Here is a 15659-nt window from a genome sequence, read left to right as displayed (position 1 = left end):
TCAAGCCTGTAATCCCAGCACTTTGGGAGGCCGAGACGGGCGGATCACGAGGTCAGGAGATCGAGACTATCCTGGCTAACACGGTGAAACCCCGTCTCTACTAAAAATACAAAAAACTAGCCGGGCGAGGTGGCGGGCGCCTGTAGTCCCAGCTACTCGGGAGGCTGAGGCAGGAGAATGGCGTGAACCCGGGAGGTGGAGCTTGCAGTGAGCTGAGATCCGGCCACTGCACTCCAGCCTGGGTGACAGAGCAAGACTCCGTCTCAAAAAAAAAAAAAAAAAAAAAAGACTGAATTAGTAACTCTATCACATAATTTATGTATATATTTAAAATTATACATAACTAAATGATTTGAATATTTTTATTTATTTATTTTTTTGAGGCAGAGTCTCACTCTGTTGTCGAGGCTGGAGTGCAGTGGCACCATCTTGGCTCACTGAAACCTCTGCCTCCCAGGTTCAAGTGATTCTCCTGCCTCAGCCTCCCAAGTAGCAGGGATTACAGGTGCGCCAACCACGGCCAGCTAATTTTTGTATTTTTAGTAGAGATGGGGTTTTGCCATGTTGACCAGGCTGATCTCAAACTCTTGGCCTCAAGTGATCTGCCTGCCTCAGCTTCCTAAAGTGCTGGGATTACAGGTGTGTGCCACCTTGCCTAGCCAGAATGATTTGAAATTTTAATTGGGTCAGAATTTAATTTCTCTTTAGAGACTTTAAAAATAAAGTCTTTTTGTACATCTTATCTATGTCTGAGATTGGCATATCTGTTATACTCTCTAGGAGCATTTAAATAGTATTTAAATTTGTTGTTTGCAGTAACAAAAACCTAAGGAAGAAAGTTGATATAGGTATATCCTAAATAGCTAATGACTTGGTACAGGATAAAAAACATCCTATTAAATTTCTGTCCAAGGAGAAGAAATATCAGGCTCTGATATCAGTGGGTCAGAGGAAGATGATGATGAAGAGGGTGAGATTGGAGAAGATGGAGAGAAAAGGAAAAAAAGAAGGGGTAAGTTCTGATTAGTATTCTAATTTGTAGAAATTAGGTGGTTTCACAAGATGGTAGAGTGCATGACTTTTATTTTGCCGTTATCTGTTTAATATATTAGATAACAATTATCTAGTTGTTATTATAACAATTAGAAGGTGTATGCCATTTACCTGGTTAACTTTGCATTTATTCTCCTGTATTGATCCGTTTATAGCTGACTTTGAAAATATGTTCTGTTTTTTAGAATTTAGAATTGTAAGACTCTATAATAGTGGGTATGCCATTTTAAAATTTCCTGTGGGTTTTAGTTTTATGTAGGGACTTATATCTGTGTTAGGAACCTAAGTTTTTTTGTTTGTTTGTTTTGAGACAGAGTCTCATTTGTCGCCCAGGCTGGAGTGCAGTGGCGTGATCTCGGCTCACTGCAACCTCCACCTCCTGGGTTCAAGCGATTCTCCTGCCTCAGCCTCCCGAGTAGCTGGGACTACAGGCTCATGCCACCACGCCCGGCTAATTTTTTGTATTTTTAGTAAAGACAGGGTTTCACCGTGTTGGCCAGGCTGGTCTTAATCTCCTGACCTCGTGATCTGTCTGCCTCGTTCTCCCAAAGTGCTAGGATTACAGGAGTGAGCCACCATGCCTGGCTGAAACCTAAGTTTTTTAAGGAAATTAGGATAATGTGGAGTTTTTCTGCAAACAAGATTAGTCTTTAAAAGTCACTGAATTTTTAAATAGTAAATTTGTATGAGGAATTCCATTTTTAAATTTAGTTCTTTTTCTTTATAAAATGTATTCTCATTCTCACCTTGTTGGAGGATTTGTTGCCAAGTGTGAATTAAGACTGTTTATTATGATAAGAATATAGATAATATGCAAATGAAATAGACATAATGGCCTACATTTCAAACCTTTTTACCATAAATATTTATTTCAGAACTCTCTTCCATTAATGTGGTCATTGTTTTCAAGCTGGTGCATATTTTGTTTGTCTTACTAAAATGATCGTGCTGAAAATAAACCCATCACTGCTCGATTAGAAGTCCCAAATTTAAAAACTATGTAAAGATTTTGTAACTTCAAAAGACAGAAAAATAATGATTTATAGCAAAATTTGGCAAAATATCTGCTGGCTAAATCCAGCTGACCACCTGTTTTTGTAAATAAAATTTTATTGAAACAGCCATGCTCATTTATTTACCTATGCTCTATGGCTGCTTTCGCACGAAGCTGTATGGCCTGTAGAGTCTCAAACACTTATCTGTCCTTCTGCAGAAAATGTTTGTCTGACTTAGAGAAATTTTTTTTGTTCACACCTAGTTTTTCACAGAGTAGATTATTTTCAAAGCAGAAGCTGATAACAGATTTGTTAAAAATAAAATTAAAAAGAAAAATGCCACTGTTTAATATGTTAAAATATTTAACAGTAATATATCTTCCTTCCAGGCTTAGAAATTTAAAAATTTTCAATGAGCCTTTTGAAAGTTTTGCTATTCAACCTTAAACATATTTGATAGTTTGATATTTTGGTGGGGAGAGACTGAAAGTGGAGACAGACCAACCTATTATGAAGGCTAATATATCACTCCTATAATATTTCGTATGACTTTAAGTTTTAAAACTCCATTCCTCTAGCTTATCAACCTAAACAGTTTCAATAGACTAAAATCTCACCAAATGACTTATTTATTTTTTATTCTTCTCATTTCAACCCTTTGAATGATTAGGCTTTAGGTGACCAGTATAATTTGCCGACAGTAGTTGCTTAAAGCAGTACACTTTCTAATTCCTCTGTATGGCTTTGTAAAGTAGAGAATATTGGATAAACTACCAAGACTGGTTTTTTAGGAAAGTAAATTTTGGTTCTTTAATACAGAGCTTGATTGTCCTTTAAAATTTTTTTTCTCAAAACTGAATTTTTCTCTGTGTATGTGTTCATTTTCTTGTTTCCTCTTTCTTTGGTTCCCGTTGGGCTCATTTCTTTGTTTTCCAGGCAGTAGCAGCAGCAGTAGTTCAGACTCCACATGTTCTGTCATAGAGAAACCTCTGGATAAGTTCTTGCCTAGTGAGTGGTAGCTCTTATATTCTCTAACAGAGCTTTGGCTTTTCCATAACCCATGGGCTTCATTTGAGCAATGCTGCTGCACCACTCCCTGACATTACCTGAAGAATACATGTTGGATTCCTCAGTAGAACAAAGCATGTGATGATTCCTCCTCCCCCTTTCATTGCTTCCAGTTAATCATAATTGTTAAAACATATGCTTTAGCTTATGTTTGAGACAATGGAAGAGAGATTCATGCTTTTGCAATTGAGATAATGTAAAGAGAGCTAGTAAGCTGTATAAAAGAATAATTCTTATGGTTCTTTTTTAGGCTTCATGACCCATTTCTAATCCTGCTCAGAATAATGGACGTGTAACATCAAATCTTATATATCTAAAAGTACAAATTATATTTGAAGTACACCAATGCCCATTATAACATGTCGTAAAGTTGCAAGTTTTTACACTTTGGTGTCCTATTCTTATTGGTAGCTTAAGATTAAAGGCTCCCAAATAAAGAAAAATGTAAAGCTTGAAGCAAGTAAAAATGAATAGCGTTTTGTTTCAAATGGACATTTATCCATATTTCTAAATTACCTGATAGATTTTAAGAAAATTTTTTTTTTTTTTTTTGAGACGGAGTCTCCCTCTGTTGCCTAGGCTGGAGTACAGTGGTGCAGTCTTGGCTCACTGCAAGCTCTGCCCCCCGGGTTCACACCATTCTCCTGCCTCAGCCTCCTGAGTAGCTAGGACCACAGGCACCTGCCACCACACCTGGCTCCTTTTTGTATTTTTAGTAGAGACGGGGTTTCACCATGTTAGCCAGGATGGTCTTGACCTCCTGACCTCGTGATTTGCCCGCCTCGGCCTCCCAAAGTACTGGGATTACAGGCCTGAGCCACCGCGCCCAGCTGATTTTAAGAAATTTTCTAAGGTATGATTAGCGAATGCAGAATCACGAGAAGTTTATGCAGGATCCATCTAGACTTATTTCAAACTTAAAGGCTTTTGTTAAAACCTAGTTTAATTAAGTTGAAAAGTATTACTTAATTTATTTATATTTTATTTTCAGAAGAAAGGGGAGTAGTGTTGCTTTCTTGTACCAGCCTGCAGCTTACTGTCTTTTAAAGCATTATCTGTATACTTACCCTTTCAAAACGAATGACAAAAATAATTGCTTGTTGTTCTTATGCTTTTAGCTTTCTAGAAGAAGAATTCCAAAAATATTAGAAATTTCTTTCTCTATTGACAATTCATAGGCAAGTTACCAAAACAATTCATTTCAAAGGATAATTTGTAAAATATTTGGAATTGCATTAGAAACCACATAGAGGTATTACTTTGTATAATAAACTGTGAAATATGAGAAAATATTTGAGTGGGAGGCATTGCAATTTAGTTTTCTGTTTTAAAACTTAATTATTAAAGAGTAGTTATATGAAAGTATATTATGAAATGAGTTGTACTTTGTTTAAGAAGTTTTAATTCCTATTTGCATATCTAGCACATAATTTTTTTGTTGTAATGTGGGCGTGTTGGTAAAGTGGAGAGGTGGTTGTCTTAGCATGTGGTTGCTGTGTGTAAATTGTGTGTACCCTCCCTTTTAAATATCTGAATGGCCTTTTTAAAAGGTGTTTCTTGCTTGAATCATTGACACTGACTCCTATAGAATCATTGTTTATAATTACCCTTAGCAGTCTACCAATAGAAGGAATGTAAGTTTGTTACTGTACAGGTGTACTTCATTTTACGTAATAATTTTATTTTCTGGAAAAAAAAAAAAAAAGCCCTTAATCTGGTTGGGAAATCGGATGTATTGGGAGAACTTGCTGTCTTTAAAAATTCTTCATTAGACCTTTCTGTTAATCAAATAATCGGGAAATTACTGTAATCTAATTTATCTGTTTGGTTCAGGTTTTTGTGTTAGATTTTCTTAAAGTGAAGCATGCCTGTAATAGATCCATATACAAAAAGAAATATTGAATTGGGACATTTTTGATATGGACAGTGTGAATTTTGTCACTTTAAACATACTAGTTGTTAAAATTGGCTTAATTTTCTGTTTTGCTCTTTTAGATTACTTCCCAGATCTTAGCAGGTTCCTAATTTTGTGTCTACTGTTAGCATAATCACATGGTGTTGAATTGTGACCTTTGCAGGACTTGGGGAATCAGTGTGAGCTCTTGAGATTGGCTTGAGTTATAATCTAAGACTAAGTTAACTTTAATATTCTTCCTTAAATGACATCTCTCATTATGTTGAATATGCTTTCTTTTTACATGGGCTCTATTTCAGTTTTGGTAACGATTTGATTTTTACTTCTACACTTGAATGCTGTTATGTATTTTTCTTTGTTTTACAAGAGAAATAATGTTTTCCTTTTTTTCCTCCTCATCTCTGTGCATATGCTTCCTGTCTGCGATTTGCTTACTACTTCTTATTGCAAGATCAAGCAGGTTGGTGTGATTGATTTGCACTCCACATGGTACAATTATTTATCCTATAAAGAACTATGTTATTTAAATACATTAAATTTTTAAAATTTAATAGTTTTTTTTGCCAGGTAAGTATCTGTCTTTTGTATTTTTAACAATCTTTCAACTTTAGCTTTTAAAAATAACTTCATTTTTTTTCCTAAATCCTTAAACACCCGTTAAGCCAAATTTTGGAAATACAAGTGTAAATTAGTTCACATTCAAACATTTTTCTCCTTTTTTAAAAAAGCCAAGAATCAGATGCCTGGTTATGCCGTGGGTGCTTATGTAATAAAAATGAAATTAATTCAGTTAGGACTGCCCTGAAGTTCTTCCCCTTTAACTTACCCTGGCCAGTTTACCTTCACAATATTAGAGCACATGGCAAAGGGCAATAAAAAAATGTTGCTACTTATGTCTGGTTTAATTAAATACTGTTTATGGCATTAAGTTTTAAAAATATTTATTTGCCTGAAATTTTGTGCTGAATTTTATCATGCATTGTTAGAAATAGATTTCTTTTTTGTTTGGTTTGTTTAATAAGGTTTTTTTTAAAAAAAAGTCTTTTAAAAAATACATGTAAAACTGACTTTTAGTGATGTCACATTTTTAAATACCTGGTTAGGAGAGTTAGTACATATTCATATTCACATTTAGCTTAAAATATTATTTGTGAAGAAATACAATGATTTATCAGAGTGATTCTGGCTAAAGTAATATGTTACTTAAATATTAGGCTTTTGAAACTAACCCTGGCTATATCTCTTTGATTGTCTTTATGAAAGTGTTACAAGACCACAATAAGACTTTTACTACTAAAGTATCAGTTTGGAAACATACCTGAAAGGTTTTAAATTACTAATGTAATGTATTAATTCATGAACAGTTATGTGTCTTTGTATTTCTACATATAAAATCTTTTTATTAAAAAAATCTTTTTATTTTACTGCTTCTTAATGGGTTTTGAAACTGTTTTTAACTATTAAAACAATTAGAACCCTTGAAGCCTGTACATACTACTGTTCATAAGTTGATTAGATCATTTCCTCTATACTGTTAGCATCACTGTCTTCATGCATTTATTATTTTTATCTTAATGTATGTCCCATTTTGTCTTTAAATACTTATAATTCTGAGGTGGAAAGCAAGTTACACTTTTTAAAATGTGTATACTTACTATATACCTGAACTGATACTTTGTAGCTTCAAATTTCTAAGACATAGTATAACTAATGGGAAGTACTATGGGAATAGTAGTTAAATTATTTTAAAGTTATTTTTTAATAGCTAATTCGTAAGATTCAATACGGATGATGGTGCCAAACAAGACAGTAAATAGAATCAGTCTACATCCTGACTTTTGGAATGCAATTAATCACACCACACCAAAGCATGAATTTGGATCAGTGCTTTTATTTACTCTTTTGTTTCATTTGTCTCGTGCCTTAGGTTTGCTTTGGACTTAGAGTTCTACAGAAGTAATGTATTTTGAACCCTTGAGTTTTTTACATAATTTTGTCCTGAAGAGTTAAAGCCTATTAATGATTCTTCATTTCATAGTTCCTGAAAGAATATACTCAGTTATATATCTCCATCATAATTGTTTTTCAGTTCTTTTACCTTGTTAGGTGGTGGGGGGTTAGCTTTTGGGTGGAGACATTAACAATTTATAAACTCTTATGATTTACCCTCTTCTTCTGTAGTTCTTTGGGAAGGAAGTTAAGAATGACAGAAAGGTTCTAGGAGAGCCTCAGACCAATTCTATGAAAAATTTTATTGGTTTTCTGAAGGAATGTATATTTCTAAGAAACTGTATGACCAGAAATGAATTGTCTTTGATTCAGTTTCATAACCAGTTTAATAAGCTAGTTTTATTTTCTCTTTTTTTATTTGGATTTTATGATTTTGAAATTCATTAATAAACTTTCTTTGAGCACCTATTACATGTATGTAAAATACTTTATTAGACATTATTAGCAAAAATAATCAATTGGAAGCCGTATTCCAGCTTTATTATTTGGTAGCATTTCTACTTACATTTGACACTTGGCATGGTTACTCTGACTTAGGGAGTCTTCGAGTCTTGAGTTTGACATAATAGCAAGCTATTTTAGTTGTTCCTTTAGTGTATGATGATATATCTTGACAGCTCAGCTGAGGAGTGAAATGCTTGGTTAATTACTGTGTATGTAACTGTTACATAATTACATAGCATAGAATTTTTTCCTTTGAAAGTATGCTGTGAAATAAAATACTTTAATGTTATTTAACAAAAATTTTAGAAAAACTCTGAAAAATATATTAAAACTACTTGATATAAATTCTGCTTGATATTTTTATCTGTGCGTTTTATACCTATATATGGCTTTTATTCACTTGTTTTATGTGAAATTGGGAAAGATATTTTAAGGAGTCGCTTGATTTTGTACTTGGTTATCAAGAAAAAGTAACTGAAGAATCATGTTGCTTTTTTTTAAACCTGTATTTGTTATCTGGGGACATAAATTTTTTTTTTAAATTTGGCTTTCCTGTTAATCTTTCTTTTCCTATTACTTAGCTCATCTATTTTGCTTCTCTTTTACTTTTGTTCTTAGTTATCATTGTACAATTGGACAACAGTTTGAATTTAGTAATGAGTTATAAAGTTCTTCTAGGAACATAATAAATGGAAATGCATGGTATTATTGGTTTGATTTCCTTAAAATATTGATAATTGGTTTTGTATTATTGAGGAGTGTAGGCATTTCTACATTGAAGGAGGTAATTTATATAAGTCTGAAACATTGACTCATTTTAGTGATTGTTGGAATTAAATGATTCAAATAGGAAAAAAGAAAGTATCCCCAGACAAGATGATTGAAATGCAAGCAAAAATTGATGAGGAGAGAAAAGCACTGGAAACAAAGCTCGACATGGAAGAAGAAGAAAGAAACAAGGCTAGAGCTGAATTAGAGAAACGAGAAAAAGATCTTCTTAAAGCCCAGTGAGTATTATTGGATTGAGATGAATTCATGATTTAAATTTCTGTTTTTTCATAGGATATATAAAATAGGAAAATTGAATAGTAATTAAAAGCTTCATTTTTGTCTCCAGTGTAACTATTTTTGGATAGAAGGGTCTATTGTATATAGTGTATTTCTAAAAACTAGATCTGTTTTGATTATTTTATTTCCGCGTGATAGGAGAACATATCAATGAATTAGAATGAGTTACACTTTAAATTAGAAATTGATACTACACAGTTGTATAATTTGATAGAGATGTTACATAATTATATTTGTATTTTGAAATTGTATATCCAAATTTTTGTTAAATTTTGGGAAATGATATTAGTAGAATAATAGATGATCCGTGAATATAGAGTATCCTCATTCTAATCAACAGACAAGAGCATCAGTCTTTGCTGGAAAAATTATCTGCCCTGGAAAAGAAGGTAATTGTTGGTGGGGTTGATTTGTTGGCCAAAGCTGAGGAACAAGAGAAACTTCTTGAAGAATCTAACATGGAACTGGAAGAAAGGAGGAAAAGAGCAGAGCAACTTCGGAGAGAACTTGAGGAAAAAGAGGTAAGGTGACTTTCTGTTTTTAGTTCGGTATTTTGCCGGAGAGATTTAACTTTTCTAGTGGAAAGCTAAATATCTATAATCGTATTGAAATTTTAAAGCATGTTTATGGATTGCTTTGAAGATCAGAGTTGCTAAGATCATTTATGTCATTTGTTAAAGAATTAGATATTTGATTTTACAAAGAAAATTCTGAAGTTTACTAATTTTTGTCATAGCAAGAACGCTTGGATATTGAAGAAAAATATACCAGCTTGCAAGAGGAAGCACAGGGAAAGACCAAGAAGTTAAAGAAAGTTTGGACTATGCTGATGGCTGCAAAATCAGAGGTTGGTTCTCTTAGAAATTACTTACTAATGCAGTTCTGAATTCTTTAAAAAGGAGTTGTTTGATTAAGAATTTATAAGTAATCATAATGTGAGCTTATAATTTAAAAGAAATAAAATATTTATCCTTTATGTGCAATTTTAAATTTTATCTATTAGACTAAGTTGTTTCTTTTCAACCTTAACGAATAGTGTAGAATAGATGCTGATAGTGTCACGCTGTTTATCACTTTTATAAAAGAACTAGGTAAGCTCTCACAAGGTCTCTTACACAAGCGTCCTATGTGAGATGGTGCTGTTTTGTAGTTAAAGTCTTGTTTGTTCATAATATTTTTATGGATTTTCTGGTAGATGGCTGATCTTCAACAAGAGCATCAGAGGGAAATTGAAGGCCTACTGGAGAATATTCGGCAACTTAGCCGGGAGCTTCGACTTCAGATGCTTATTATTGATAACTTTATACCTCGGGATTATCAGGTAAAAAGGAAGTTCTCTGCCCCAGATAGTCACTTGACTGGGGTTAAGGAACAAGGATTTCTAATTTAATTGATGGTAAATACTGAATACTTCAGTTATTGAATGTACAATATTTTGAACAAATGCCATCACTTTTCACTTTAGTTGTTAACTTTTCTTAATACATAATCTGTGTTTGAGTATCTAAGGATCTCATTGAGAATTTTTTAGCCTTTTAGATGAACTCAGATTCATGTATATGCAATCAGAATCAAGGTGTAAGTCCCATTCCTACATTCAGCGCCCAGTATCGTACAAGTAAGAATAAATGGAACCCCTATGCTACCTTTTTCTCCCTGCTGTGGATGCTGATTCTTTTGTGTGTGTGTGTGTATGTGGTAAAATGTAGATAACATGAAATTTACCATCTTAGCTATTTTAAGTGTGCAGTTCAATGGCATTTAGGACATTCACATTGTTGTGCAACCTGCACCATCATTCATCTCCAGATGGATGCTAATTCTTAGTACTAGTATAATTTTAAAATCTCAGCCTCTATTTTTTTTTAATCCAAAATTTGTCTTTCCAGTACATTTTGGTAAACTTTAACATTATGATTTTTTTTTTTTTTTTTTTTTTTTTTGTCAGGGAGACAGAGTCACCCTGTTGCCTAGGCTGGAGTACAGTGGTGCGATCTTGGCTCACTGCAACCTTTGCCTCCAGGGTTCAAGCGATTCTCATGCCTTAGCCTCCTGAGTAGCTGGGATTACAGGTGTGCACCACCACACCCAGCTAATTTTTGTATATTTAGTAGAGATGGGGTTTAGCCATGTTGGCCAGGCTGGTCTTGAATTCCTGATCTCAGGTGATCTGCTCGTTTTGGCTTCCCAAAGTGTTGGGATTACTAGGTGTGAACCACCATGCCTGGCCAATTTTTTTAAAAATCTGTTTTGAATCTCAATACAACTTTAAGAAATTTGTCTGAAAATAAGTCTTAGTCTTTTTTTTTTGGACCTTAGGTACATGGAATTAATCCTGGGTCCATGGTCTATTCTCCTTATTGGTCCTTGGATGGCCTGCTTTTATTTAGTTATTTTTGTAATGTTGTAATGAACTCATCACCCAAAACAAAAGCTAGGACCCTGGTAATAACCTACTTCTAACCAAACAGTTTCCCCCTCCCTTATTTCATTCCTTTGCCTCTTCCAACCCAAGGTAATCATTATCTTGATTCCAGAGTTTCTCATTCTGTTATTTTTTCATTTTTGTTTAGTTTTATTGCATCTACATCCATTCCTAAGAAATATATATTTTAGAATTTATAAAAAGGTTATATCAGTATATAATGTTTTGAGACTTTTATTACTCAATGTTATTAAGATTTTAGTTTTATGACTTCAATATTTTAAATGTTATTAAATATTAAAAATAGGCTTTCTTTCACCCTTTTAAAAGGAAATGATTGAAAACTATGTCCATTGGAATGAAGACATAGGAGAATGGCAGCTAGTGAGTATTACCTTAATTCTTTCATGAGAGTACTTCCTATGGTCTAGATATTGTACTGGCTACAACAGGGAGGAACGTGGTCCAGTGGATGAATCAGATGAGAATCCAGTAGGGCAGATAAAATATTTTTCTAATTCTGTGTAATTAATTGTAACATACAGATCATGGTCTGGGTGGAAATGGTCAGGGTCAGGGGCTATGTGGGACTAAGTGACCTCTGGGGCCCTTTCTGCTCCAGCATTCAAATCATATTTTACTAGTGTAATATTAGGATTTCTCAGTTAGTTGCCTAACTCACAGTATTGATTACTAATTAAGACATTTCTCTCTCTCCCCCTTTTCTTTTTTTGAGAAATGTGTTGCCTATACAGGAAATAACATGAGGAAGCAAACCCCAGTACCTGATAAAAAGGAGAAAGATGTAAGAGTACTTCTTTAAAAAACACAAAACTACAGTTGTTTCTTTATAGGAATATGAGTCATTAAATTGTATTATCAACCTGATATGTGTTAATCAGCTGCGCTGAAAAACGGGCTGATCTTTTGGGAATAAAGGCTCTAGGATGGGGTGATGAGGAGGACCGTTCTGTTTACCATCAGTCTTGATTTCAGGCTTGTTCCCACCATAAGAGGGCATGGAGTCACTCTTTGGAGTCCTCTTTTCACTACCACTCTGGGTCGTAGGGTTATGGGTAGAGACTAGAATGTGTCTTTCTTTCTCTTCAAAGCTAGTTCTAGTCATAGGTCAAGAAGAGGAGGGAGCAGGCCGGGCGCGGTGGCTCATGCCTGTGATCCCAGCACTTTGGGAGACCGAGGCGGGTGGATCACAAGGTCAGGAGATCGAGACCATCCTGGCTAACATGGTGAAACCCCATCTCTACTAAAAAAATACAAAAAAAATTAGCCGGGCATAGTGGCGGGCGCCTGTAGTCCCAGCTACTCTGGAGGCTGAGGAAGGAGAATGGCGTGAACCCGGGAGTCGGAGCTTGCAGTGAGCTGAGATTGCGCCACTGCACTCCAGCCTGAGCGACAGAGCGAGACTCTGTCTCAAAAAAAAGAAGAGGGAGCAGCTTTAAGAAAAACAGCAGCAGTTTTTCTTTGTGTGGAAGGAAATTTATAGTGTGTCAGGGCTTCTTACTCACCAACATTTGGTGAGTACGTTTTAGATACCGGAATTAGAAGATGATGTCATTAGACATTTCTTTGGTTTTAGTTTCTGCAGGTTTTTTTGAGGAGTTTATTCAATATTTTAAATCTTCCCTCAAATCTGGCTTAACTCTTTCCCTTAAGAGTGCTTTTTGTTTGTTTCTTTTAGCCCTTTGAAGTGGACCTTTCTCATGTGTATCTTGCCTATACTGAGGAGAGTCTACGTCAGTCTTTGATGAAACTAGAAAGACCACGAACTTCAAAGGGGAAAGCAAGGCCAAAGACAGGGAGAAGGTAAGGACTGTCCTTGAATCTGATGTAATGAAGGCATTGAGGTATTCTAATTAGATACATGTACAGGAAGTTAACATTTATTTAGTTAAAACATAATACATATTTTAGCTGATTTATTAAAAATCAAATTCCCGGCCAGGTGCGGTGGCCTGTAATCCCAGCACTTTGGGAGGCCGAGGCAGGCAGATCATTTGAGGTCAGGAATTTGAGACCAGCCTGGCTAACATGGTGAAACCCCCGTCTCTACTAAAAATACAAAAATTAACCAGGCATGGTGGCTCGTGCCTGTAATCCCAGCTACTCGGAAGGCTGAGGCAGGAGAATCACTTGAATCTAGGTTGTAGTTAGCCAAGATCATGCCACTGAACTTCAGCCTGGGTGGCAGAGCAAGACTTGATCTCAAAAAAAAAAAAAAAAAAAAAATCAAATTCCTTGTGTATTAGAATTTGAGTAAATAAAATCTGGCCAAAGAATTAAGGTCTTCCAACTTCTTAGGTTACTGAGTAATAGAATTTATTTTTGCTGGGCGTGGTGGCTCAAGCCTGTAATCCCAGCACTTTGGGAGGCCGAGACGGGTGGATAACGAGGTCAGGAGATCGAGACCATCCTGGCTAACACGGTGAAACCCCATCTCTACTAAAAAAAATACAAAAAACTAGCTGGGCGAGGTGGCGGGCGCCTGTAGTCCCAGCTACTCAGGAGGCTGAGGCAGGAGAATGGCGTGAACCCGGGAGGCAGAGCTTGCAGTGAGCTGAGATCCGGCCACTGCACTCCAGCCTGGGTGACAGAGCCAGACTCTGTCTCAAAAAAAATAAAATAAAATAAAATAAAAAATAAAAAAAAATAGAATTTGTTTTTAATGCACTCTATTATTTCCAAAATGTATAATGGGTTTAATTCCTTAATTCTTAGACTAATTCTTCTTATGCAATGCTAATTAATTTGCCTGTTTGGTCTCCCAAGGTATTATATTCAGCTGGTTAATTTTTCTGTCACAGTACCCCAAGAACCTTGATTTCCTCAGTCACCAGCTAAGGAGAACTTCCTTGGACATTTTCCCCTCTCCTTTGGGCACTGGTTTTGACTGTTGGGTAGCCTGCATGTATCATCACATAAGCTCAGGGAAATCAGGATATGGGAGTCCTGGGCTGGAGCTTATTTTTTCCTTTCCCTTTCCTACATCAAGGACTGTTCAGTTTATTTAAGCTGATTTTAAGACTCTGGGGCTCCTGAAATGTAGAAAATAATAAGCTGCTTTGTTCCCTACTTTGAGTAGGGAACAAGTTACATGTGGGATGAAGTTGTATGGTTTTGATATTTTTGTGTTACATAATCTCATAGACATGACTTAACACAGATTTGGGAAGGTTGAACTCAGGGTTGGGCAAACAGTTGAATATTAAAAATGTACAAATGTTTACATTCTTTAGCGTTTAGGTGAGGGGTTAAAAACTTTCCTATACCAACACATGCCATGCATATTATGAGTGAAGCAAATCAGTTCTTTTTTTTTTTTTTTTTTTTTTTTTTGAGACGGAGTCTCGCTCTGTCGCCCGGGCTGGAGTGCAGTGGCCGGATCTCAGCTCACTGCACGCTCTGCCTCCCGGGTTTAAGCCATTCTCCTGCCTCAGCCTCCCAAGTAGCTGAGACAACAGGCGCCCGCCACCACGCCCGGCTAGTTTTTTGTATTTTTTTTAGTAGAGACGGGGTTTCACCGTGTTAGCCAGGATGGTCTTCATCTCCTGACCTCGTGATCCACCCGTCTCGGTCTCCCAAACTGCTGGGATTACAGACTTGAGCCACCGCGCCCGGCCTGCAAATCAGTTCTAAGAAACACGAGTCCCTTTAGATGTATCTTTTACTTTTCCTTTTTTTTTTTTTTTTTTTTTTTTTGAGACGGAGTCTCGCTCTGTCGCTCAGGCTGGAGTGCAGTGGCCGGTTCTCAGCTCACTGCAAGCTCCGCCTCCCGGGTTTATGCCATTCTCCTGCCTCAGCCTCCCGAGTAGCTGGGACTACAGGCGCCTGCCACCTCGCCCAGCTAGTTTTTTGTATTTTTTAGTAGAGACGGGGTTTCACCGTGTTAGCCAGGATGGTCTTGATCTCCTGACCTCGTGATCTGCCCGTCTCGGCCTCCCAAAGTGCTGGGATTACAGGCTTGAGCCACCGCGCCCGGCCTACTTTTCCATTTTTAATAAAATGACAATGCAAGTGTGATGATAATTGGTAAGACATTTGTCCTCAGCGTAGGAGAAAAATTGGCAGTGGTGAGCAGTCCTGTCTTAAGTGAGTGGCTTCCTAGTTATCTATGGAAATAGAGGGCTCATTGTTTCTGGATCTTCTCTTTTCATTTTTTTTTTTTGAGATGCAGTCTCACTCTGTTGCCAGGCTGGAGTGCCCTGAGTAGCTGGGATTACTGGCACCTGCCACTGCACCCGGCTAATTTCAGTATTTTTACTAGAGATGGGGTTTTGCCATGTTGGCCAGGCTGGTCTCGAACCCCTGACTTCAGGTGATCTGCCCACCTCAGCCTCCCAAAGTGTTAGGATTACAGGCATGAGCCACCGTGCTTGGCCTGGATCTTCTCTTTTCTAAGGAAGAGCCAGAAATTGGAATTATTTACTTGAGATCTCTCGGTTTTACTTTTTTTTTTTTTAACTATACGGACCCTAAAGCAAACGAATAAATAATATGATAAGATATTTGAATACATTTTCCAGAACACCCATTTTAAGATATGTCATTTTTTTAGTTTAACATTAAAAAGATCGTGTAGCCCAATATTATATGAGCCAAACTCACCATCTCTGTTTACTAGAATTGGCCTGCTATAACCATGGAAACCCTAAGAAAATGATAG

The 15659-nt window shown here is 36.1% G+C and overlaps 1 protein-coding gene across 8 annotated transcripts in view; it reads left to right on the top strand.

Annotated features, from left to right (window-relative positions):
- The window catches only part of KIF3A (kinesin family member 3A), a 57196-nt gene that overhangs the window by 24863 nt on the left and 16674 nt on the right, over positions 1-15659 (top strand). For 4 of the 8 annotated variants that reach the window (XM_030927547.1, XM_030927552.1, XM_010359985.2 and 1 more), the window contains exons 9-17: positions 914-1012; positions 5483-5491; positions 8336-8492; positions 8894-9074; positions 9290-9400; positions 9749-9874; positions 11309-11362; positions 11715-11783; positions 12678-12802. In XM_030927547.1, the coding sequence (XP_030783407.1) occupies positions 914-1012; positions 5483-5491; positions 8336-8492; positions 8894-9074; positions 9290-9400; positions 9749-9874; positions 11309-11362; positions 11715-11783; positions 12678-12802 (931 nt within the window). Of the gene's footprint in view, positions 1-913; positions 1013-2984; positions 3057-5482; positions 5492-8335; positions 8493-8893; positions 9075-9289; positions 9401-9748; positions 9875-11308; positions 11363-11714; positions 11784-12677; positions 12803-13765; positions 14298-15659 lie in introns of those variants that run through there. The other 4 variants (XM_030927550.1, XM_010359986.2, XM_010359984.2 and 1 more) reach the window with 3 other exon arrangements.

This window comes from Rhinopithecus roxellana, chromosome 3 (genome assembly GCF_007565055.1).
Source record: "Rhinopithecus roxellana isolate Shanxi Qingling chromosome 3, ASM756505v1, whole genome shotgun sequence".
Classification (NCBI taxonomy): Eukaryota; Metazoa; Chordata; class Mammalia; order Primates; family Cercopithecidae; genus Rhinopithecus; species Rhinopithecus roxellana.
Note: the sequence above shows the minus strand (reverse complement) of the source record. Positions and strands in the feature narration are given on the sequence as shown.